The following is a 25,653-nucleotide window of genomic DNA, read 5'->3' on the forward strand; positions in this document are numbered from 1 at the left end:
CCTGCATGTAGTACTGGTCTCTGCTTTGTGGGTTTCCTTATTGGATAACTCATCAGTCATTTCCATTTCCTTTTTTGATCATGTAGTCCCAGTATTACTTAAAAATGTTCCCCAGCATCTAGTTTTCTGTTGGCATTAAAGGTACCTTCCTTTTGAAGAAAAAAATCTACATTTCCAAAAAAAAAAAACTGTACTATTAAAGTTGTTTTTTTTTCCAAAGTAAAGGTTTTTTACTTGTTCAAAAGTTTTTTTTTTTTTTACTTATTACTAAAAATTCTTTTTTACTTAGTAATTTTTGTTTCCAAGGGTTTTTTTTTTTTTTTTTGTTTCCAATGTGTAAAGTTGCCTTGTGAACTTCCATTATTTAAGTGTCTTCATATGAATTTATGTGAATGTCTTGAATACTGTTTTTAAACTAAAGTGTTGTTAATCACATTAAATTACAGAGGTGATAGTAGCATGTTTTTTGTCTTTTTTCCCCAATTTTTCTTGTTTTGTGTTTCAGATTAAGAATGCTAAGAAAGCAGGCTTTGATGCTGTCATAATATATACAGAAGATTTGCCATCATATTTTCTTCTGAATATCACTTACTCATTAGGTCTGTATGCTAAAATTATTTGGAAGCTTTCTAAGTTTTGTTATTTAAAATTGTTAATTATTAACAATTCAGTTATTGTTTAGCTTCAGTGAGCAAAAATTTATGTTACTTAAAATATACAATAATACATAACATAGAACTCCAATTATTTCTAGACTAAAGCAAGATTTTAATGTATATAAAGCACAGCAAATACAAATTAGTAATTTTGCAATGATCAGATAACATTACTCTGAATTTTGAAAAAAATTCACTAATGTTTTCTCAGGAAACGGGTGTTTCTGAATCATTTTCTAATGCTGATTTCAAAAATGACTTCCATTTGTTTCCATCGCATCAGGTTTTTCAAAAATCACAAGAAACTGATTTTTCACAAATTTTTATTAATTTCGGCGGCAGAATTTGTTCACTGAAATTGTAACAAAATGTTACTCTATATATTTAAATACATGTTGTGGGCACTATGGTAAAAAGTCCACTAAACACTGACTTCTCATTTTAAAAACTGATCTACGATGGATGTTTGTTTCTTTGATTTTCTTGTGGATCCTTTTACTTTACAGTCTTCTTCAGCATCCACCGTCATGTTGACATTCCAACTTCTGTGTACCTCATTCTCCATGTCTTTAATGTCCTGGTGAAAACAGGTACTTTAAATTCACCAATGTTTCTGAATTCTGTTAGAGGTAGGTACTTGCAGTGCCCTGTAAATCCATACATACCAAATCCACAACACTTCTTAAAGTTTCAGAAATATGGAGTCTCGCAAATGGCCTATCATGTGCTCCATGTGGTGAAAATGACCACAAAATTAGAGTATATTCATCTACAAAACAGTTGTGTATTAAATGCCAAGGAGATCACTCTACATGTTCTAAACGATAGAAAGGGGTAAAAGAGATACAACGAATAAGAGCCGAGCTGAGCGTATTGTACCAGTAGTCAAGAAAAACAGTGGAACATTTCAATATCTGCATACTTCATATGATCAGAAGGCTATGAGGAAATGTTTCATCAGGATAAAAACAGAAATGACTACTCCACCATGAGCCATTTACTCCAATTGCATACTATTTATTAAGCCAATGGAAACCTGCACAGGAAGATCAATCATCGAACTGTGCCCCTCTGCCAAAAAGCAGTCGTAAAGGGAAGCCACAAAAATCTACAATATAACCAATCACACAAGAAAAAAATGAATGTTGAATCGATCTTGGAACTTTTTTGTTGTGGAAGAAATGGACACTGGTTAGTGGCCATTCTTCCCCAAAAAGGTAAAACGAAAGCTGAGAAAAGCAAACCTTTGGCACTTCATAATCTGACCAATGGGTCCACCTAAGTGAAAAATTTCCATGTATTTTAATGAAATATGGATGATCTCCTGCAAAAGCATGAACCGGTTTGCCTTTGCCTGCAGGAGATATCATTATTTGCCTGAAGACAAACAATGATCCCAGCTTGCATAACCTTACTATCAATTGTAAGGATACACATGGAAAAGGCCCTGCTAATGGAAGTTGCTATCCTTGTAGGCAACTAGACTCCATTTATGCTTCTGTTAATCATAACCAACATTGAGGCAGTAACAGTCAGACTGCTGATGATGTTACCAAAAGCAAATTCAAAATGGGAAGCATTCAGAGAATTAATCTTGGAAGCTACTAGCCTTTTCATACAAACTAAGAAATATTGTTCAAGATTTAGTCCTAAATGGCATTAGCATTAGCATTAGTAGAGGCATATGATGCAAGAAAGCAAGCTTATTCAGCATCAGCCAAAAAAAAAAAAAAACCCTCTCCCATTTCACCCCTCCGTTCGTTCGAAATACCTGTCCAGTTGAGCTTTAAATTTGTTTAGGCTATCAACTTCAACAACAAGTGATGGAAGTCGGTTCCACCAACTAACCACCCGCTGGCCAAAGGCAAATTTCCGCACATCTATCCGACATCCGTCCTTCCTCAATTTGAATTTATGCCCTCTGAGGTGATTATTCTGAGAAAGATGAAGAATCCCATTGGCATTGAGCATGCTCAAACCATTCAAAGCCTTATACACCTCTATCAGATCACCTCGCCGGTGCCTAGTCTCCAGACTCTGTAATTTGCAAAACTTAAGCCTTTCTTCGTAATAGCAACCCTTTGTTCCATTTACTAATCTTGTTGCCCTTCTCTGTACCCGTTCCAGCAGCTCTACATCCTTCTTGAAATGAGGCCTCCAGACCTGTATACAGTACTCAAGATGTGGCCTAACCATTGCCTTATACAAGGGAATAATCACCTCCTTATCCCTGCTAGAAAAATTCCTGTATATCATTGACAAGACACCATGAGCTACTCTTGCAGCTCGTCTGCACTGCTCAGAGAACTTCATATCTGCCTGCACAATTACCCCCAGGTCCTTTTCATTCTCCACCACTGTCAGTGTAGTACCGCAGAGTTGATACATTGCTCTGGGGTTACTGTTACTCATATGTAGTACTTTACATTTGTCAATGTTAAACTTCATTTGCCACCTCTCAGCCCATCTGTTCAACCTTTCCAGATCCTGCTGCAGCAGCATAGCGTCAGTAGTGTCCTTAACGACCCTGCCAACCTTTGTATCATCTGCAAACTTAGACATTAAACTTGATATCCCATCATCAATATCATTCATAAACACCGAAAACAACAATGGACCCAACACTGAACCTTGAGGAACTCCACTAATAACATTAGTCCACGTTGAGCAGTGTCCATTGATTACCACTCTCTGTCTTCTGCCACTCAACCATCCCCTTATCCATAGCAGCAATTTGCCTCCAATGCCACACTGCTCCAATTTGTGCAGCAGTCTTCCATGTGCAACAGTATCAAAAGCCTTTCTAAGATCCAAATATATAATATCAAAGTTATTCCCTGCATCCAGTTCTTTTGTGACTACATCATAGTATCCAATCAAATTGGTCAGGCAAGACCTGCCCTTAACAAAACCATGCTGCGTCTGAGCTATAACTGAATTCTTGTCTAGATGATCCTGCAGTGCTTCTTTAACCAGTGCCTCCATTAATTTACCTGGAACAGAAGTTAAACTAACAGGTCTATAATTACTTGGTCAGCCTTTGATCTTCCTTTGTGAATTGGGGTTACATTTGCACATCTCCAGTCTATGGGTACCTCCCCTGAGTCCAAAGAATCTCTCATAATTATGGCTAGGGGGTTTGCATACTTCCTTTGCTGCCTCCTTTAATATAACTGGATAGATCCCATCCACCCCAGGTGCCTTTTTTATGTTTATCCTCAACAATCTCTCCTCCACTTTCCTCTCAGTTATTACAAAATCATCCAGCTCACTGCCAATGTTTACTTTACCTACATCATTCTCCTTCCTGAATAACTCCTCATGCGTGAATGTAGATGCAAAATACTCGTTTAGATTGTTAGCCACCTGAGCAGGATCCTCAACTGTTGAACCATCAATATCCAGTGGACCAATCTGATTCATCCCTTTCCTTCTCGAGTTCAAGTATGTAAAAAACTCCTTTCTGTTTTTCTTTGCATCCTTTGCCAAGGATTTTTCGTAGTCTGCCTTTGCCTGCCTAATCTCCTTTGTGACTTGGTTACAGACCAACTTATATCTATCATAGGCTTCCATGTCACCCATTAATTTGTATGTATCCCATGCATTTTTCTTCTCTGCCACATGTCTCATTAGTCCATCTGACAACCATTTAGGCCTAAACCTTGAACAATATTTCTTAGTTGGTATGTAAAGCCTGGTAGCCACCAAGATTAGTTCCTTGAATGCTTCCCATTTTGAGTTTGCTGTTGGTAACATCATCAGTTGGTCCCACTGTATAGAATTTAAATACTGTCTCAGACCATCATAGTCGCCTTTACGAAAACAAAAACCCTTCCCTTTACCTCTGATGGTAGTTACCTCCTTGAGTAAATCCCACTTCAACACACTGTGATCACTGCCACCTAGTGGTTCATTTATCTGCAGGTTCTTAATGCATGAAGAATCACTACTGATAATCAAATCAAGAGTATTGCTCCCTCTTGTTGCCTCACGAACATGCTGATGTAGAAAACAATCATCCAATAAATCCACAAAAGCCTTGCTAGTGTGCGAGTGACCAACCCACAAATTCCAGTCAATATCTGGGAAATTAAAATCCCCCATTATAAGACTCTCTGATGGATGTCAGATTAACTAATTAGACGTGACAGAGAAGAAAAATGCATGGGATACATAAAATAACAGGTGGCACAGAAGCCTATGATAGATATAAACTGGTCTATAACCAAGTCACAAAGGAGGTTAGGCAGGCAAAGGCAGATTACGAGAAATCTTTGGCAAAGGATGCAAAGAAAAACAGCAAAGAGTTCTTTACTTATGTAAACTCTAGAAGGAAGGGGATGAATCAGATTGGTCCATTTGATATCGATGGTTCGACTGTTGATGATCCTGCTCAGGTAGCTAACATACTAATTGAATATTTTGCATCTACATTCACACATGAGAAGTTATTCAGGGAGGAGAATGCCAGAGGTGAATTAAACTCTGGCAGTAAGCTAGATAATCTTGTAATAACTGAGAGTAAAAGTGCATCAGAAATTGTTGAAGAAAGGCACCAGGGATGGGTGGAATCTATCCAGTTATATTAAAGGAGGCACCAAAGGAAGTAAGCAAACCCTTAGCCATAATTATGAGAGCTTCCTTGAACTCAGGTGAGGTATCCATGGACAGGAGATGTGCAAATGTAACCCCAATCCACAAAGGAGGATCAAAGGAAGACACTGGTAATTACAGACCTGTTAGTTTATCTTCTGTTCCAGGGAAATTAATGGAGGCACTGGTTAAAGAAGCATTGCAGGATCATCTAGACAAGACTTCAGTTATAGCTCAGACACAGCATGGATTTGTTAAGGGGAAGTATTGCCTGACCAATTTGATTGGATACTATGATGTAGTCACAAAGGAACTGGATGCAAAGAATAATTTTGATATCATATATTTGGATCTTACAAAAGGCTTTTGATACTGTTGCACAATGAAGACTGCTGCACAAATTGGAGCAGTGTGGCATTGGAGGCAAATTGCTATGGATAAAGGGATGGTTGAGTGGGAGAAGACAGTGAGTGGTAATCAATGGACACTGCTCATCGTGGACTAATGTTATTAGTGGAATCCCGCAGGGTCCATTGTTGTTTTCTGTATTTATAAATGATATTGATGGTATATCAGGCTTAATGTCCAAGTTTGCAGACAACTTTTCTAAATCCTGTTGCTGCTGCAACAGGATTTAGAAAAGTTGAATAGATGTGCTGAGAGGTGGAAACTGAAGTTTAACATTGAAAAATATAAAGTACTGCATATGGGAAGCAGTAACCTCAGAGTAATGTATCAAATAACCCCAGGGGCTCATATCTGGTTAGTATGGGCTTGGCACACCCAGGGTCCTGAGCTGGATATAATCATTGTTCTCTTTTCTGGTGATTCCCCTTCTACTTCTGACACACACACACACACACACTCACACTCTCTGTCTCTCTCAGGGTAACTCGGGAATTTTTTTTTTGCCTGGTGCAGCATAAGCTTTAGGCTTCCTTGCACCCTACAGCTAATAATAATAATAATAAACTGTGTGGTACTACAGTGACAGTGGTAGAGAGTGAAAAGGACCTGGGGGTAATTGTGCAGGCAGATACGACGTTTTCTGAGCAGTGCAAGATGGTCTGCAAGAGTAGCTCATGGTGTCTTGTCAATGATATACAGGAATTTTTCTAGCAGGGATAAGGAGTTGATTATCCCCTTGTATAAGGCAATGGTGAGGCCACACCTTGAGTATTGTATACAGGTCTGGAGGCCTCATTTTAAAAAGGATTTAGAGCTGTTGGAACGAATAGAGAGAAGGGCAACAAGATTAGTGAATGGAACCAAGGGTTGCTCTTACGAAGAAAGGCGTAAGTTTTGAAATTACAGTGTCTGGAGACTAGGCACTTGCTATGTGATGTGATCGAGGTGTATAAAGCCTTGAATGGTTTGAGCATGCTCAATGCTGATGGGATTCTTCCTCTTTCTCAGAATAATCGCCTGAGTGGGCATAAATTCAAATTGAGGAAAGATAGTTGTAGGATAATGTGTGGAAATTTGCCTTTAGCCAGCGGGTGGTTGAATGCTGGAACATACTTCCATCTGTCGTTGTAGGTTGGTAGCTTAAACAGATTCAAGGCAGAACTAGACAAACATTTGAAGCGACTGTAGGTGAAATGAGAAAGGTTTTTTTTTTTTTTTTTGGCTGATGCTATTTAAGCTTGCTTTCTTGCATCATCTGCCCTTACTAATGCTAATAGGGAGAGAGGAGAACCCATATGGAAATGTTCACTTCCTCATGATAACTACACTAATTAGTGGAAGAACGTGCCTTCTTTTCAAGATATCATGATGTTTATACTGGCTGGAATGGAATGCCTTTCAGCATCTGGCAAATTTTAACATCAACACAGCTGGTCAGGAATCCCTCAATGATTTACATCACAGAAAATATTGTACATGTAGCTGCAACCCCAAAAATATCTATCCAGTTTCTATCATTCTAAATTAGATTATATATAGGTTCCAGAAACAGTGTCCTTCAAAGCTGGACCCCATCCACCATCAGGCTGTCAATTACTACTTGAGCATTTTAACATCTTTTGTCCAGAATTTTTCTGTGGAAGCAAATATGCTGTCTCTGTAGTACACATTCAGACTGAAATCCCTGCTAGACCATTCCACATGGACATCCATTTTTGAGTCATGATGGGGAAATCTGTAGAACACCCTTCAGACTTCCAACCATGCATTCAGTATTGGGGTCCAAGTGCTACTCCAAGATTTACATATCATGGTAGACAGTGTTACAGTGTAACCAAGGCAACGATTCCACCCTGGCATACTCATTTTACCGCGTATGACCTCTTCCTTAAGGCCCCGTGTGCCAGTGCCCAGCGATTTCACTGCATTAATTAAAGCGATCTTTTCAAAAGCACTTTTGTCATATACAAATTCTTTTTTGTTCCAAATATTGCTTTCTTCATTTTCTATTAGAGTAGCTCTTTCATACTACAGGAAGTAGGCAAAGGCCCAGAAAGGAAAGACACCTTTCTGTTTCTTTTTCTTTTATCACTAACACAACTAGCAGTCCCCTTGTCACCTCGTGGTCTGCTCCTGCCTACCTGTGGCAGGGCCAGAAATCCAGAAAGAAAAGTACCTGGGCTAAGAGGAGAATCGTGGGAAAACGAAAATTTCCTTCCCCTCAAGACTGCAAATCCTGTATCTATGGATTTGTAACAACCCGATTGCGACAATCAAACCCAAAAGTAGGCAAAAACAAATGTACCTGATATGGAATATCCAACTTTATACTGCATTCACTAACAATTTACTACTAGGAACACAGTTACCATTTCAAAATCCAAAAATTTTAGAACATGTAGCAAGATCTCATAAAATGATATTAAGACTGAAATCTGGCGACTTATTAATTGAAACCACTAGCCCCAGACATTTTGTGAGTCTCTCCTGAAACTTACATCATTTGGACCCTATGGCCCAGGTTGCTAGAGATTGTATATTGGTTGGTTTTTCGTTATCTAAACGACTTATTTGCTGCTTTTGATAAGATATTTTTGTTTGGCGTTTTCTGAAGTGTACAATAATTTTAAGAGCTCAAACTTCCAGTGGTCTGGGCCGTGCAGCTGGCAGAGAGAACTAATTTCGGTTTATTTGATTCTCAAAATTCCAAGTTTCTTTAGGTCCATGTTGATTTTGTTTGAGCCTTTGTATCACTTTAGCTGTATCAATATTAACAGTTTAGTGTTAGACAATGGTTATATTAATTTAAGATAGTATTATGACCAGAAGAAGGAGAAAGACCTCTGTTTCTTCAGCTGAAGTGCCAGAGATACAGAGAGAAGGCTTCAAAGAAGACCTTCAACAGAAAAAAGATATACCTGTAGTAGTACTGCAGGATATTAGAGGAATGCGGGCGAATCCTGAGACTTTGAGGAGAGCCACCAGGTCTAGATCAGAGGAGCAGGCCAGGAAGGCCATTTGACCTGTACCTTTACCAAGATTTCGAGTTAAGGTGGTGGAAGCCACAGATGAAAAATTGCTTGACTATGCTGGAGTCTTGCACCCAAAGAGGAGAAAGCTCACATTTGTGTAGGCAGCTTCACAAACAAATTAATCAGGAGAGACCTTTATTGGTCTTGGAATAAATAAAGAAATAAAAAGAAAGCTCAGAGAGCTTCTGACAGATGAAGAATATGCCCTTCCTAAAGAGGTGATCAGATGGGTTCTTGCCTTCTGGGACTATATGGAGGAAGCAGTAATGGAAGTCCATGGTGAGAACAAGGATTTTAGTAGCCAGAATAGAAGTACTTGAAGGTTGAGTACCTCAGGTTAAGACCTATGCTGAAATGTCCAAACCTCAGACGGAGGAGAGGGTAAAGGCAAGAACAGTCACAGTGAAGAACAATCATAGTGATATCTGAACGATTTACTTCCAGCGACTAGATTAAGGATGACCTTGTAGAGAATATAAGATCTGTTCTTCCAAAGACAAAGATAATCACTGTAATTAGATACTGACACTTAGCGTCGGACTACGATATGGTGCAGATAACAATGTCTGCAAGTAAGGGAGCTAGGTCTTGAGGTGGAGAGGCCTCTCAGGAAGTGCCTGAGGCTTGTTGTGTTTGACATTGATAAGAGTATGACTAAAGATCATTTTCTTCAGGAGCTTCTGAAGAAGAAGAACTTGGCATCTCTCAGGAACAGATGTCCAAAGAAATGACTGTGTCCTCTGGCCTTAACTGTGTTTTAGAAGATTCAGCAGCTATCAGAAGAATTCTGATGTCCCAGATGAGGGTGTTTATAGATTTGTCATCGCATTGGGTGAGGGATCTCCTGATGCCGACCCAGTGTTATAAATGTATAACATTTGGCCATTGTGCTGTGCGTCACCACTCATTTAGAGAATGAAATAAGAAAGACGAGCCTCCAAAGTGTGCAAACTGTTGGAGGAGGAGGAAATGTCCTTCGGGGCACACCATGGACAAGAAATGGCCTGACTATCTTCGAACTATTGACATCATAAAGAGAAGAACTAATTATAATGATTAGATGTGGAAGCTGTATTTGTTGCTCGGAGGTGCCTCCACCTTCTGTTGGTGCTGGAGAGTTAAATTTTAAAGTCTTAATATCAAGTATAATATGATGAGTGGATACACCTGCTGGTGGCCTAGAGACTGCTGTTTGGTATTGGATGCTGGGTTGTGCGTCGGAGGTACCCCTTGCCTGGTGTGTGGCTCTATGTGAATAAAGAAGTGATGGCTACCCATGATGGGACTTGTGGAATATTGTTTGTCAAGAATGATGAACTATGAACTTGGGATAGTTTGTAGTTATAAATGCCTAATGAAATTAAAGGAACTGTTAACTAGTTTGTTACTATGTTGCTGTTGCAGGTAGCAATTGCCGAGTTTTTATGTTGAAGAGAGCGAGTCTATCTTCTCACACCTAACTTGAATTGGGCTCTAGAGTAGGGCTGGGTGAGGGTGTTTGCTCCAGAAGCTCAGAAATGGTGGATTAGAGTGTTAAAAAATTTTTTTTAGTTCATTGACGAGTTGTCGATTGATTAGGAAAAAGGTTTCCCTGACGGGGCGACCTACTTCCTCGTGGTGGGGATGGAGATGCCATCCCTGCTGCAAGGCCAAAGGTTATTTCTTTCCTTTGTTGTTGAGTTATGTTGCACTTTGATATACTAACCATGAAAGGTTTAGATGCAACTAAAACTTCATCTAAATATGCAACCCATATGCCGCTATGGGCTTCTGCCCATAGCGGCATATGGGTGGAAGACCAGGTGGCATCTAGGACTGAGGTTCTTATAACTGACAAATACTCAACCCTATATAGTGTTGCAAGTGTCAGAAGTTTGGGCATTCCCAGACTGTCTGCCAAGGAGATTCAGTGTCCTCAAACTTCTGATCAAAGGAAGGTATTCATACTGATTGCAATACTGAATCTCGATCTGCTCTCCAATTCTCTTCCCAAGTATTGAGTGGACAGCACTTGACAATCCTCTCAACAGCGATCACTCTTTGCTAATATGCAGAATTCAAACCACCATTTCCAAAACAACAGAAACACAAATGAAATGGAAATTTTCCAAAGCAGACTGGACAAAGTACACCGTGTCTCTTTTGGCGAACGTATCATTTAGTCTTCTCCTATTGATACTGTCGTTGATTATACCACAACGCAAATACTATGAATTTTAGGTATTGCTCAAAACATCAAAGGCAGATGTTGTTGGGATATCAGAGACGTGGTGTCACACAGATATAAGGAATGCAGAACTGGCATTTGGGGAGTACAATGTGTACAGAAAGGATAGACAGGATAGGAAGGGAGGAGGGGTTATGCTATTAGTTAAGAAACACATAAAATCCAAGGAAGTGAAGCCAGTCGAATTCGCTGGACAGTGCAGTTTCGAGTCAGTTTGGTGTGACATAAGCATTGGGAGATCAAAATTGAGAGTAGAAGTGTGCTATAGGCCTAATGACTCTGATGAGTATAATAACACACTGTACAGGGAAATAGAGTGGGCCAGTAACTCAGAGAGTCTTATAATGGGGGATTTTAATTTCCCAGATATTGACTGGAATTTGTGGGTTGATCACTCACACACTAGCAAGGCTTTTTTGGATTTATTGGATGATTGTTTTCTACATCAGCATGTTCGGGAGGTAACTAGAGGGAGTAATACTCTTGATTTGATTATCAGTAGTGATTCTTCATGCATTAAGAATCTGCAGTTAAAGGAACCACTAGGTGGCAGTGAACACAGTGTGCTGAAGTGGGATTTACTCAAAGAGGTAACTACCATCAGGGGAAAAGGGAAGGGTTTTTGCTTTCATAAAGGTGACTACGATGGTCTGAGGCAGTATTTAAATTCTATACAGTGGGACCAACTGATGATGTTACCAACAGCAAATTCAAAATGGGAAGCATTCAGAGAACTTATCTTGGAAGCTACTAGGCTTTACATACCAACTAAGAAATATTGTTCAAGGTTTAGGCCTAAATGGATATCAGATGAACTAATCAGACATATGGCAGAGAAGAAAAATGCATGGGATACATATAAATTAACATGTGACACAGAAGCCTATGATAGATATAAGTTGATCTGTAGTAGTAGTGGCATGTGATGCAAGAAAGCAAGCATATGAGCTTACGCAGCATCAGCCAAAAAAAAAAAAAAAAAAAAAAAAATCACACCATTCCCTACAATTGCCTGTCCAGTTCCTCCTTAAATTTATTCAACTTATCAACTTCCTTTACGACAGATGGAAGTTTGTTCCAGCAGTTAACCACCCCCTGGCTAAAGGCAAATTTCCACACATCTATTCTACATCTGTCTTTTCTTAATTTGAATTTATGCCCCCTTAGGTTCGTAATCTGTACAAGTGGAAGGATCCCATCAGAAATCAGTGTTCTAACCCATTCAAGGCCTTATACACCTCAATCAGATCACCTTGCACGTGCCTGGTCTCCAGCCACTGCAATTTGCAGAACTTAAGCCTCTCTTGGTAATAGGATCTCTTCAATGCCCTCATCAATCTTGTTGTCCTTCTCTGTATACGCTCAAGCAAATTGACATCCTTCCTAAAATGAGGCCTCCAGACCCGTACCAGTATTCAAGGCATAGCCTGACTATTGCCTTATACAGAGGGACAGTCACCTCCTTTTCCCCTAGCAAACTTCCTATATGTCCTTGACAAAACCCCATGACCTGCCCTGGCAGCCTGTCTGCATTGATCAGAAAACTTCATATCTGACTGCACAATTACTCTCAGGTCTTTTTCATTTTCTACCACCTTAAGTGTAGTACCACACAGTTGGTACTTTTCTCTCTGGTTACTTCTACCCATATGCAGTACTTCGCATTTGTGAAGGTTAAACTTCAGTTGCCACTTCTTAGCCCATCTGCCCAAATTATCTAGATCCTGTTGTAGTATCCTAACCTCCTTTGTAACCAAGTTACAACGGAGGTTAGGCAGGTGAAGGCAGATTACGAGAAATCTTTGGCAAAGGATGCACAGAAAAACAGCAAAGAGTTCTTTACTTATGTAAACTCTAGAAGGAAGGGGATGAATCAGATTGGTCCACTTGATATCGATGGGTCAACTGTTGATGACCCTGCTCAGGTAGCTAACAAACTAAGTGAATATTTTGCATCAACATTCACACATGAGGAGTTATTCAGCGAGGGGAATGCCAGAGGTGTATTCAACTCTGGCGGTAGGCTAGATAATCTTGTAATAACTGAGAGTAAAGTGGAGGAGAAATTGTGAAGATAAACACAAGAAAGGCACCTGGGGTGGATGGGATCTTTCCTGTTATATTAAAGGAGGCAGCAAAGGAAGTAAGCAAACCCTTAGTCATAATTATGAGAGCTTCCTTGGACTCAGGGGAGGTACCCATAGACTGGAGATGTGCAGATGTGAGCCCAATTCACAAAGGAGGATCAAGGCTGACACAAATGATTATAGACCTGTGAGTTGAACTTCTGTACCAGGAAAATTAATGGAGGCACTGGTTAAAGAAGCACTGCAGGATCATCTAGACAAGACTTCAGTTATAGCTCGGACACAGCATGGTTTTGTTAAGGGAATGCCTTGCCTGACCAATTTGATTGGATATTATGATGCAGTCACAAAAGAACTGGATGCAGGGAATAACTTAGATATTATATACTGGATCTTAGAAAGGCTTTTGATACTGTTGCACATGGAAGACTGCTGCACAAATTGGAGCAGTGTGGCATTGAAGGCAAATTGCTGCTATGGATAAAGTGGTGGTTGAGGGGGAGAAGACAGAGAGTGGTAATCAATGGACACTGCTCATCGTGGACTAATGTTATTAGTGGAGTCCCTTGGGGTTCATTGTTGGGTCCATTATTGTTTTCTGTATTTATAAATTATATTGATGATGGTATATCAAGCTTAATGTCCAAGTTTGCAGACAATACAAAGGTTGGCAGGGTTGTTAAGGCACTACTGACGCTATGCTGCTGCAGGGGATCTGGAAAGGTTGAGCAGATGGGCTGACTGGTGGCAAATGAAGTTTAACATTGACAAATGTAAAGTACTACATATGGGAAAGAGCAACCCCAGGGCAACGTATCATCTCTCTGGTACTACACTGACAGTGGTAGAGAATGAAAAGGACCTAGGGTAATTGTGCAGGCAGATATGAAGTTCTCTGAGCAGTGCAGACGAGCTGCAAGAGTAGCTCATGGTGTCTTGTCAATGATATATAGGAATTTTTCTAGCAGGGATAAGGAGGTGATTATTCCCTTGTATAAGGCAATGGTCAGGCCACACCTTGAGTACTGTATACAGGTCTGGAGGCCTCATTTCAAGAATGATGTAGAGCTGCTGGAACGAGTACAGAGAAGGGCAACAAGATTAGTGAATGGAACAAAGGGTTGGTCTTGCAAAGAAAGGCTTAAGTTCTGCAAATTACAGTGTCTGGAGACTAGGCACCGACGGGGTGATCTGATAGAGGTGTACAAAGCCTGGAATGGTTTGAGCATGCTCAATGCCGATGGGATTCTTCCTCTTGCTCAGAATAATCACCTGAGAAGGCACAAATTGTGATTGAGGAAAGACAGATGTAGGATAGATGTGCGGAAATTTGCCTTTAGTCAGCGTGTAGTTTTGTTGGTGGAACAGACTTCCATCCCTTGTTGTGGAAGTTGATAGCCTAAATAAATTTAAGGCTCAGCTGGACAGGTATTTCGAACAAACGTAGGGGTGAAGTGGAAGTGTTTTTTTTTCCCCCTTTTTGGCTGATGCTGCATAAACTTGCTTTCTTGCATCATATGACTCTACTAATGCTAATGCTAACTAACAGCTACAGCAGCCACCATCCTGCAGTCTCAATTAAGAGACTGTAGGCATACTAATCACTGGTGAAATGAAGATTTTAACAAGGTGAAAAGAGAACAAAATGCAGCATGAAACATATTTTGCAAATGCCCCCCACTGCTAACCTTATTAATTATAAAAGATTGAGAGTCAAAGGAATTACATTTTGTGAAAAGCTAAAAAAAAGACCCCTGGGTAAAATTCGCTTCATCAATCAACAAAGATCATGATGCTGGAATAATTTGGGGGAAAAAATAAAGACAGCTAAATGGTAAATACCTTACATTACCTTTAACTATTCTGAACTGGAATGGGAAGGAGATCTCTACTCTGCAGAGATTGTAGACATGCTAATCACTGTAGACATACTAATACAATATAGACACTAATCACTGGTGAAATGAAGTTTTTAGTAAGGTGAAAAGAGAACAAAATGCAGCATGAAACCTATTTTGCAAATGCCCCACCACTGCTAACCTTATTAATTATAAAAGACTGAGAGCCAAAGCAGTTACATTTTGTGAAAAGCTAAAAAAAAGACCCCTTGGTAAAATTCACTTCATCAATCAACAAAGATCCTGATGCTGGAATAATTAAGGGAAAAAAATAAAGTCAGCTAAATGGTAAATACCTTACATTACCTTTAACTATTCTTAACTGGAATGGGAAGGAGATCTCTACTCCACAGAGATTACAAATATGCTAGGAACCGTGTTCTCTAAATTGTGCACCTCAATTGCATATCCAAAAAACTCTGAACAGAACAGAAAACAGTGCAGCAGGATTAGATGGAATCTACCATGTAATGCTCAAACATCTAAATAATACAGCCTTAAACCTATTATTAGTAATTTGTAATCGTATATTTCTTGAATGTGTTTATCCTTCCTCATGGCATCACTCTGTAATTCTTGCTTTCCCAAAATCAGGAAAGGACTAGTCACTTCCACAAAACTACTGACCAATTCTCTCACTAGCTGTTTGAGTAAAACACTAGAAAAAAATGATACACAACACTAAAATGGATCCGTGAAAGTAAAATGCTCTTAAATAGCAGCCAATATGGTTTCTAACAAAACAGATTTTCATTGGGCCTTATGATAAGAGCTGAAACCAATATTCGCAATGCGTGTGTTAAAAATGAACATCAGTAATGATCAGCCTAGATATTGAAAAGGCTTTCGATACCACACGAAGTAATGACATTCTTTGATAGCTCTGTTCGCTGGGATTGAGAAGACACTTACTGCAATTCATTCAGAATTTTCTTAAGCACAGAACATTTCAAGTTTGTCGCCAGGATGTACTCTTCAATATTTTATTCAAAAAGGGGTGCCCCCTACGGTCCATGCTTAGTGCCACCCTCTTTGCAATTAGGCTAATTAATCACCATGATGCAGAATATTCCCAAAACACTGTACAGACATATTTTTATGCTGACGATCTTGCTATATCATGACATAATAAACTGTGTGGTACTACACTGACAGTGGTAGAAAGTGAAAAGGACCTGGGGTTAATTGTGCAGGCAGATATGAAGTTTTCTGAGCAGTGCAGATGGTCTGCAAGAGTAGCTCATGGTGTCTTGTCAATGATATACCATTCACCAAACATTAATACATTTGATAAACAGTTACAACTTTCCATAAATAAGTTAGAGATATGGACCCTACAAAATGGTTATAGTGTGTAATAACAAAACACAATTGTGATTCATTTCTATAAAAAGCATAGATTACATCCAGAACTTCAGCATTAGTAGAGGCGTATGACACAATAAAGCAAGCTTATACAGCATCAGCATAAAAAAACACTTCCGATTTCACCCATCCATTTGCTCCAAAAGTTTGTACACCTCTTTCTTGAATTTATTATTTAAGCTGTCAATTTCCACAACAACAACAAAGGAAGGTTGTGCCAGCGATCTACTGGCTAAAGGCAAATTTTCACACATATATTCGACAACTGTCTTTCCTCAATTTCAGTATATGACCCCCCCCCAGGTTTGTAATCTGAGAAAGATGAAGAATCCCATTAGCACTCAGCTTGTTTAATCCATTCAAGGCCTTATACTCCTCAATCATACCATCTCGTAAGTGACTAGTCTTCATATGCTACAATTTGCAGACCTTAAGCCTTTTTTTTTTTCATGAGAGCACCCCTTTGTTCCCCTCATCAGTCTTGCTGCCCTTCTCTGTAATCGTTCTAGCAAGTCTACATCCTTCCTAAAATGAGGCCTCCAGACCTGTATGCAAAACTCAAGGTGTGGCCTGACCATCGCCTTATACAAGGGGATAATCACCTCCTTATCCCAGCTAGCAAAATTCCTGTATATCATTGACAAGACTCCATGACCTCGGACAGCTTGTCTGCACTGCTCAGAAGGCTTCATATCTGACTGCACAATTACCCCCAGGTCTCTTTCATTCTCCACTACCCTGAGTGTAACACCACACAGTTGGTACGTTACTCTGGGGTTACTGCTACCCATGCGCAGGATTTTGTGTATGTCAATGGTAAACATCAGTTGCCACCTCTCAGCCCATCTACCCAACTTTTCTAGATCCTGTTGCAGCAGCGTACTGTCATTAGTGTCCTTAACAACCCTGCCAACCTTCGTATCATCTGCAAACTTGGACATTAAGCCTAATATACCATCATCAATATCATTTATAAATACAGAAAACAATAATGGACCCAACACTGAGCCCTGAGGGACTCCACTAATAACATCAGTCCACGATGAGCAGTGTCCATTGATTACCACTCTCTGTCTTCTCCCCCTCAACCACCCCTTTATCCATAGCAGCAATTTGCCATTAATGCCCCACACCTCCAATTTGTATAGTAGTCTTCCAAGTGCAACAGTATCAATAGCTTTGGTAAAATCGAAGTACGAGGGCTGTTCCAAAAATACGTGGACTGGCAACACTTCTTCATTGCTTTGGAAACAGGTGACGAGTTTGCAGTCTAGGAATGTTCTTAGTTTAAGAAGAGAATGTTCTCTTCTTAGTTTTTGCATGCATATCATGTAATATTCATTTTTGTGTTCATTATAACAGTTTATGTGAAGTGTGTTTTATGATGGGGGATGAGAAAGATATTTTGTTAATTATTAGACAAAGAAGCGCAATTGAATTTTGTGTAAAGTTAGGCAACAGTGGTCACAATATGTTTGAGATGATTCAAAAAGCATACAGTGTAGAAGCCTTGGGCAGAACAGTCGTATTTAAATGGTGGAAGCATTTTAAGGACTGAAAAAAAAGCATACAAGATGAACAAAGAAGCAGGTGTCCGTCAACCTCAGTGAACGATGAAAACATTGAGAAAACCGAAACATTATTGAAAGAAAATAGACATTTAGTGATTTGTGATCTGGCAGTTTAGTTGAATGTTGGTGTAGCAAGATGTCACGAAATTGTAAAGATGCAGCTTAACATGTCACGTGTATGTGCAAGATGGGTACTGCACAATCTTACCACAGAACAAAAAGAATGGCGCATTGAACTTTTTAGAGCCAGTTTGACAAGGTGGAAGAAGAGCCTGACATTTTGAATAAGATAATCACGTGATGAGTCCTGGATTAAACATTTTGATCCAGAGTCCAAACAGCAGTCAAGCACATGGAAACACCACGATTCAGCGCCTTCAAAAAAATTTTGAATTTTTGGTTCATCAAAAAAATTGATGTTGATTTTGTTTTTTGATGTCTGTGGAATAATACTGCAGCACTGGGTTCCTGAGAAACAAACTGTAAATGGAGAATATAATGCTAACACGTTGCGTGTTCACCTCAAAGGAGCAGTTCACAAAAAGGACCGGAACTGCTTAATCGAGAATGGTTTCTTCTTCAAGATAACGCTAGACCACGTCGCACAACCAGCAATGCAAGCTTTAGTGAAAATTGGTGGTCAACCACTAGACCACCCTCCATACAGCCCAGACTTTGCACCATGCGATTTCTGGGCTTTCCCCAAGCCTCAGAAAACAGTTAAGAGGAAAACAATTTAACACAAAGAAGCTGCCACATCTGCTATCCTGCAATGCCTTTCAGAAAATGGGCTGCACCACATGTTTCAGAAGCTAGTGAACCAATATAAAAGGTGTATAGAATGTGAAGGACACTATTTCAAAAAGGAGACCCATACCAACCTCCCAAGTGACTCATACCGAGAGCAGTGATCTCAGCCTGCGTATTTTCAATGATCAGTGATCTCAGCCTTTGTGTATAATATCAAAATTAATTTTTGCATCCAGTTCCTTTGTGACCACATCATAGTATCCAATAAAATTGGTCACACAAACATCCCCTTAATAAACCCATGCTATGTCTGAATTATTAGTGCAGTCTTGTCTATATAATTGTCCTATGCTTCTTTAACCAGTGACTCCATTATTCTCACTTGCACAAAGTGATTCTCACTTTGTGCAAGTGAGAATGGATTAACGAGTTACAAAGCTTTAAAAATAGGAATGAAGAGAAGATTCTGAAAATTAATTTTTTTATATGATTGAAGATTTCATGGAAGTGTAAACACATTTCACCATAATAACCCACAGAATTCCAGCTGTCGGTATTATCGCGTATTCAGTAAGATGGAGTTTACTGTCTGTTTATGATAGATTTCACTAACAGAAAAGCCCAATAAACAGGTGACTGCAAACTGTTTTTATTGTTTTATGGTTGTGACCTCCAGAATTTCGACTGAACCACGTGGTACCATCGGAGACAATTGTAGGGTAATCTCCAGTGCTGCGGTCTCCTGCCCCGATTAAACGGCATGCTGTCCCAATTAAGCGAAGGAAACCCTGGCTATTTTCTCGATTCGTTTCTGTTTTTTAAGATTTTCCCCAAATAAACGGCTGCCCCAATTAACCAGTGGCCCAAATAACCAGAATGCACTGTATATACTGATGGCTCAAAATCTGATGCCGCCATAGGTACTGAAGCAGTCTTTCCCTCATTCACAGTATCCGTATCTCTCTCCCGGCTTAATGTAGCAGTTATACTACATTCAGCTGGGAGAGAGATACGGATACTGTGAATGAGGGATAGACTGCTGCAGCACCTATTCAGCCGTATGCAATCCAGCTAGCTATAGACAGTATCAATAGTTGTCTCAACACTAATAGTTTAATATATACAGACTCCATGAGTGCACTGTCTGCAATAAGTAATAAATTCCCAACCCTACATTCCATAGCAAAGGAAATCTGGTCTTGTCTAAATCATTTGCAGAATCATACCATAAGCTTCTGCTGAATTCCAGGGTATGCTGGCATAATGGGTAATGAAACAGCAGACCAGGCAGCGAAACATCCAAAGAGTAGTGCAGCTCCATCTTACCAAGTACCCTATATAGATTTCCTAACACACGTCCGACATATCTGAAGAGACGAGTGGTTAAACATTAACCCCAGGGGCTCACATCTGGTGAGTATGGGCTTGGCACACCCAGGGTCCTGAGCTGAGCTGAGTGTCGTCATTGTTCTTCTTTTTTTTGGCTAGTGCAGCATAAGCCTCAGGCTTCCTTGCACCATATGGCTAATAATAATAATATTTTGGAAGACACATACAAACTAAATTATTCTAAATTAAATGCAAACTACAGCTATGGTACTCCAGCTTCAGGAAAAGTAGACACGAAGAGGTAATACTGGCAAGATTATGCATAGTGCACACACACCCCTGACCCACCTGCTCATGGGCGATGACCCTTCCTATGCATGCATTGTTCATCACAACTTACAGTTTGGCATATCCTCTTAGACTGTTCATATTACTCCCACATCAGATATACTACTTTCCACTCCCTGAACACAAATGCAAGAGCCTTATCACTAACCCATCTATTGGGGAAAGTGCTAATCTGGCTGAGCTCTTTCTTTATCTTAAACAACCCAGACTATATGAACATTTCTAAAGTCAAATAAAGCAAATTTCCAACACCTTTCCAAATATTGGAATAGGTACATTTTGGCCCAGGTTGCCCTTGTGCTGCTAAACATCTGCACTACCACCATCATAGTACTCAATCAAATTGATCAGACAAGATCTCCCCTTAACAAACACATGCTGTGTCGGAAGTATAATTGCAGAGGTAATCAGGACCTTGTCTGGATTGTCCTGATTACCTCTTTAACCAGTGACTCCATTATTTTCATTGGAACAGAAGTGGGGGATCAAAAGAAAAGCATTCGTACATCTCCAGTCCACAGTGATTTCACCTAAGGACTATACTAGACGAGCGCCTAAAGTGCTGGCGTCAGCTGGCTGTGTGAACTGCTCCAAAACAGCAAACTACATGTAGTGTTCCTAACATTAGATTGTTTCAAACTAGAAGGTGTGTTTCTAACGTTGCATTGGATATGATCAGTGACTCACTTTTTCTATTCTCGGTTTCAAGATGGATGTTGTTTGAGTTGGATGTATTCAGTTCATTGCGAGTAGAAAGAGAAAATGAAGAAAACAGGTTACATTCTCCCATCATAATGAATTACTTTTGTAAACATAAAGGGTAACTACCTATTAGATTTTATTGCAAGGGACTACTCAGAATAAAACACCTATTGTTATTGTCTTCACACCAGTTGACATTATTTCCAGATAGAATATTGAAAAGTACTTTCTATCCATTTGAAACAGAAAACATTGTGCACTACCTACACTGTAATGGATTACTTTCTGTGCAGCACAGGATTAGTACTGTTTGATTTACGAATGGCGTGCAAAGTTCCTTCAACGCCAGTTTGTTTGTAATACAACTATCAATAGAAATAATTTCTTGAAATTTCGTTTGATCAAATATACATCCAGAAAACGTTCTGTACTAATATTGTTCCCTAAAAACAATTACAATGAAGCAAACTTTTCTTTTATAAAATGCACATTGTAGTGTTATCAGTTTTACACCAGTTTTCCCATTTCCAGTGTGGCTTCCGGTATATGAATTTCCATTATTTTGTGTTAGTAGATGCAATACATATTGAAGAAATAAAGTACGATCTTTTTGTTTTTCAAAAACAATTTGTTGCAATTCTTTTATGTTTCTTATGCCAAGAAACAATTGCGTGATTTTTTGTTTTCTTCCCTGTATCAAGCTCGCAGTGATGCTGTACGTTGCAGCTTATTGCTTCTTTTCATTGCTTTCACTATACTTTTCAAAAAAAAAATGAGCAAGAGATGTTATAAAATTATTTCAGATAGAGAAAGACACCAAATCATGTTTGAAATGAAAAGTTCAAAATTTATTTTGGAAAGAGACTGCACATGATTCTTTTTTGTTAACACTGACATTAGTTCTACTGTTGCAGTGGATATTCTTCAGCAGTTTTCCAATTATTGTTTTGATCTTATTTAATAATACACTGCTTTCCAGATATAATGCCGTCATTTATACCGTGGGTCTTACTGCCTGATGCTGCCTTTGGAAAAAATTCCGAGAAAAATACAATATTAATGTTCTTTTGCAAACCTTGCACTGCAGGAGGCTTCCGCACTCAAATGACTCAGTGTTTGCGAGAGAGGGCAAAAGCAGTGGTTCTCGGAAATCCTAGGGACCTTTACCCTCCCTCTGAGGATAAACTATTTGGGGGTTATCCAAATGGAATGGTGAATGCAGAAACTTACACCGCTATCTTGGAGCAGTGCCCGAAACCCATTATTAGGGATCACCACACAGACATCCAAAACTGCCTTTTTCAACAGGACTCAGCACTGTGCCACACAGCAAAACTGGCAAGTTTTATGCTATTTAGATTTAATGATAAGTTTGTCCTCTTGTCTCACAAGGCTTAAAACATGCTTACACCAATGTTTTCCTTCATGCCCCCCCACCAGGTGCAGTCATACCTCAGAAATGCTGGCATTACAGTTTGAATATTGCTGGTACATAATGTCATCTAAAATTGCTGAGAAGAACCCAACAAGTAAGATTCAGCTGCAGGAGAGCATTTTGTAAGGGTGTGGTACCATGAAATTGGGCAACTGTAAATCCAGAAGTTGATTAACTCTACACCAGATCATTGCAAGGCTGTAATTGCAGCTTGAGGAGGAACAACAAAATATTGAGGACTTATTTTGCTGATTTACAATATATAATACCATTATGTTAACTTGTCATATCAGTTTGTACACGTAAATACAATAAAATGTATGTTTGGTTGTCATGATTGCCATTTGCATGATTTCTCATATTTCCCATACTTTGGGGAGATATTTATGGCAATTAGGTATATCAGGTGGAGTCTTTTTATTGGATTTCATTCACAGAGATATATATCCCATCTAACAAATGCATTTCGAACATTTCTGCAACCTGCAGTGCAGTGCGAAATATGTTATTTGCAAAATTCACAAGTGATACAGTTTTTGTCTGCCACTGTAGAAGCCTATGATAGATATAAACTATTTTGAAATCAAATCGCAAAGACTTGTTTACTTATATTAATAGTAAAAGGAAGGGGTTCAATCATATTGGTCCATATGATGTTGATGGTTTTGCTGTTGATGATCCTGCTCGGGATGCTAACAAACTGAATGGGTAGTTTGCATCTACGTTCACACAAAAAGAATTCTTTAGGGAAGGAGTTGCCAGAAGATGTCTAATAGAGAGCTAAATGATTTTGTGATAAATGAAAAGAAAGTGGGAGAGAAATTGTTGAACCTAAACATAAAAAAATGTGCCTGGAGTGGATGGGATCTATCCAATTATATTAAGGGAGGCAGCAAAGGAGGTAAACAAACCATTAGTCATAATTATGAGAGCATCCTTGGATATGGAGAAGATCCCATTGACTGGAGATGGGCAAAAATATCTCCAATTCACAAATGGGAATAAATAGTTGGCATGACTAGTTACAGATCTGTTAGCTTAACTTCTGATTCAGGTGTGTTCCATCCAGACAGGAGTGTAGTTATTCTTAAGTCACAGCATGGATTTGTTAAGGAACAGTCTTGTCTGACCAATCTGATTGGGTACTGTGTTGCATTGCTGAAGGAATGCAAAAAATAATTTTCATATCATATATTTGGATTTCAGGTAGACTTTTGATACTGTTGTACATAGACTTCTTGTACAAACTGGAGCAATCTGGCATTAAGGGAAAGTTACTGCTATGGAAAAAAGGAATGGTTAAGTAGGCAAAAATGGAGTGATTATCAGTGGACACTGCTCTTTGTGGATGAATGTTATTAGTGGGGTGCTGGTGATTTCAGGGATTGATGGGAGTCATCATAGAACAAATCAATACATGGGATGTATTAAAGTAACTAAGAGTAAGAACAGGTGCATATATACATGCATGCACACCAACGCTAGGAGTATAGTAAATAAATTTAATGAATTTGAGGTGCTGGTGAAGACATTGAAGGCAGATATTGTTGGGATATCAGAGATGTGAAGTCACACAGAGATAAGGAATGCAGAATTGAAATATGAGGAGTACAATGTGTACAGAAAGGATACACAGATTAGAAAGGGAGAAGAGGTTATGCTGTTAACTAAGAAACATAAAATCTAAGGAAGTGCATCCATGGGTGGATAGTGCAATGAGTCAGTTTGGTGTGACATAAGAACTGGAAATGCAAAATTGAGAGTAGGAGTGTGTTATAGGCCTAATGACTCTGATGAGTACAATGAACAACTGTACAGAGAAATAGTGGGCCAGTAAATCAGATTGTCTTATAATGGGGGATTTGAAATTCTCAGAGCAAGGCTCTGATAATACTAACAAGGCTTTTTGTAAATTTATTGGATGATTGTTTTTGACAGCAGCATGTTCGAGAGGCAACTAGAGGGAGTAATACTCATGATCTGATTATCAGCAGTGATTCTTCGTGCATTAAGAATCTGCAAATAAAGGAACCATTAGGTGGCAGTGTGCTGATGTGGGATTTACTTAAAGATGTACAACCATATTTTAATATAATTATTAAATATAATTTGTAACTACCATCAGGAGTAAAGGGAAGGGTTTTTGCTTTTGTAAAGGTGACTGCAGTGGTCTCAGACTGTTTTTAAATTCTCTACATTGGGATCAACTAATGATGTTACCGATAGCAAATTCTAAATGGGAAACATCAAGGATTTTTTTTTTTTTTTTGATTTGGTAGTTGTTGGCGCATCGGCTTCTGTGGCCATATTGCACCTCCCAAGGTTTTTGCAGTACTTTGATCCAAGCCCGAGGCGGGAATCGAACCCGCGAACCCGCGACCTTTGGGTTGCCGGGCAGGTACTTTACCCACTCGGCTAGCCCGGTCGGCGGAAACATCAAGGAAGTAATCTTGGAAGCTACTAGGCTGTTTGTCCCAACTAAGAAATACTGTTGAAGGTTTAGGCCTAAGTGGATATCAAATGAACTAATCAGACTCTTGACAGAGTAGAAGAATGCATGGGATGCATAAAAATTATCAGATAACACAGAAGCGAGTGGTAGATATAAACCGGTCTGTAATCAAGTCATAAAGGAGGTTAGGGAGGTGAAGGCAGATTATGAGAAATCTTTCACAAAGGATGCAATGAAAAACAGCAAAGAGTTCGTTACTTAAGTAAACTATACATGGACAGGGATGAATCAGATTGATCCACTTGATGTCGATGGTTTTGCAGTTGATGATCGTGCTCGGCTAGCTGACAAACTGAATGAGTATTTTGTATCTAAATTCACACATGAGGAAGTCTGTAGGAAGGTGGAAGCCAGAAGCTTATCGTACTCTAGCAGAGAGCTAAATAATTTAGTAATATCTAAAAAATATATAAATTCATACACCGACCATTGAATAAAATTTAATATGACGACAATCTTTACACAAAAATATTTACAATAAACTATTGCGGAATGCTAAAAACTGTAATAAAAGATCATTTACAATAAAATTTGCTAAAATATAAAACATTAAAAGCACTAAAAACCTGAAGCTTTCTGGAGCGTCAGCTCCCTTCTTCAACAGTGATATGACTTCCTGCAACATCTCCTTAAGTAGCAGGCTCACGGTACCTCCACACGTGGTATTTCTCCACGTGGTTCAATCGGCACATGGTCAGAACTGGAAGCGGAAATGTCTCAGGAACGCTTCCAGTTGTGAC

General features: G+C 39.2%; 1 protein-coding gene across 2 annotated transcripts in view; it reads left to right on the forward strand.

The window, feature by feature from the left end:
- The window catches only part of LOC150091144 (E3 ubiquitin-protein ligase RNF13-like), a 341,104-nt gene that overhangs the window by 187,111 nt on the left and 128,340 nt on the right, over positions 1-25,653 (forward strand). For both annotated transcript variants that reach the window (XM_090382193.1, XM_090382202.1), the window contains one exon: positions 506-599. In XM_090382193.1, coding sequence (XP_090238319.1) covers positions 506-599 — 94 coding nt within the window. The remainder of the gene's footprint in view (positions 1-505; positions 600-25,653) is intronic.

Source organism: Mastigoproctus giganteus, chromosome 1 (genome assembly GCF_048544385.1).
Source record: "Mastigoproctus giganteus isolate SK-2022 chromosome 1, ASM4854438v1, whole genome shotgun sequence".
Taxonomy (NCBI): Eukaryota; Metazoa; Arthropoda; class Arachnida; order Uropygi; family Thelyphonidae; genus Mastigoproctus; species Mastigoproctus giganteus.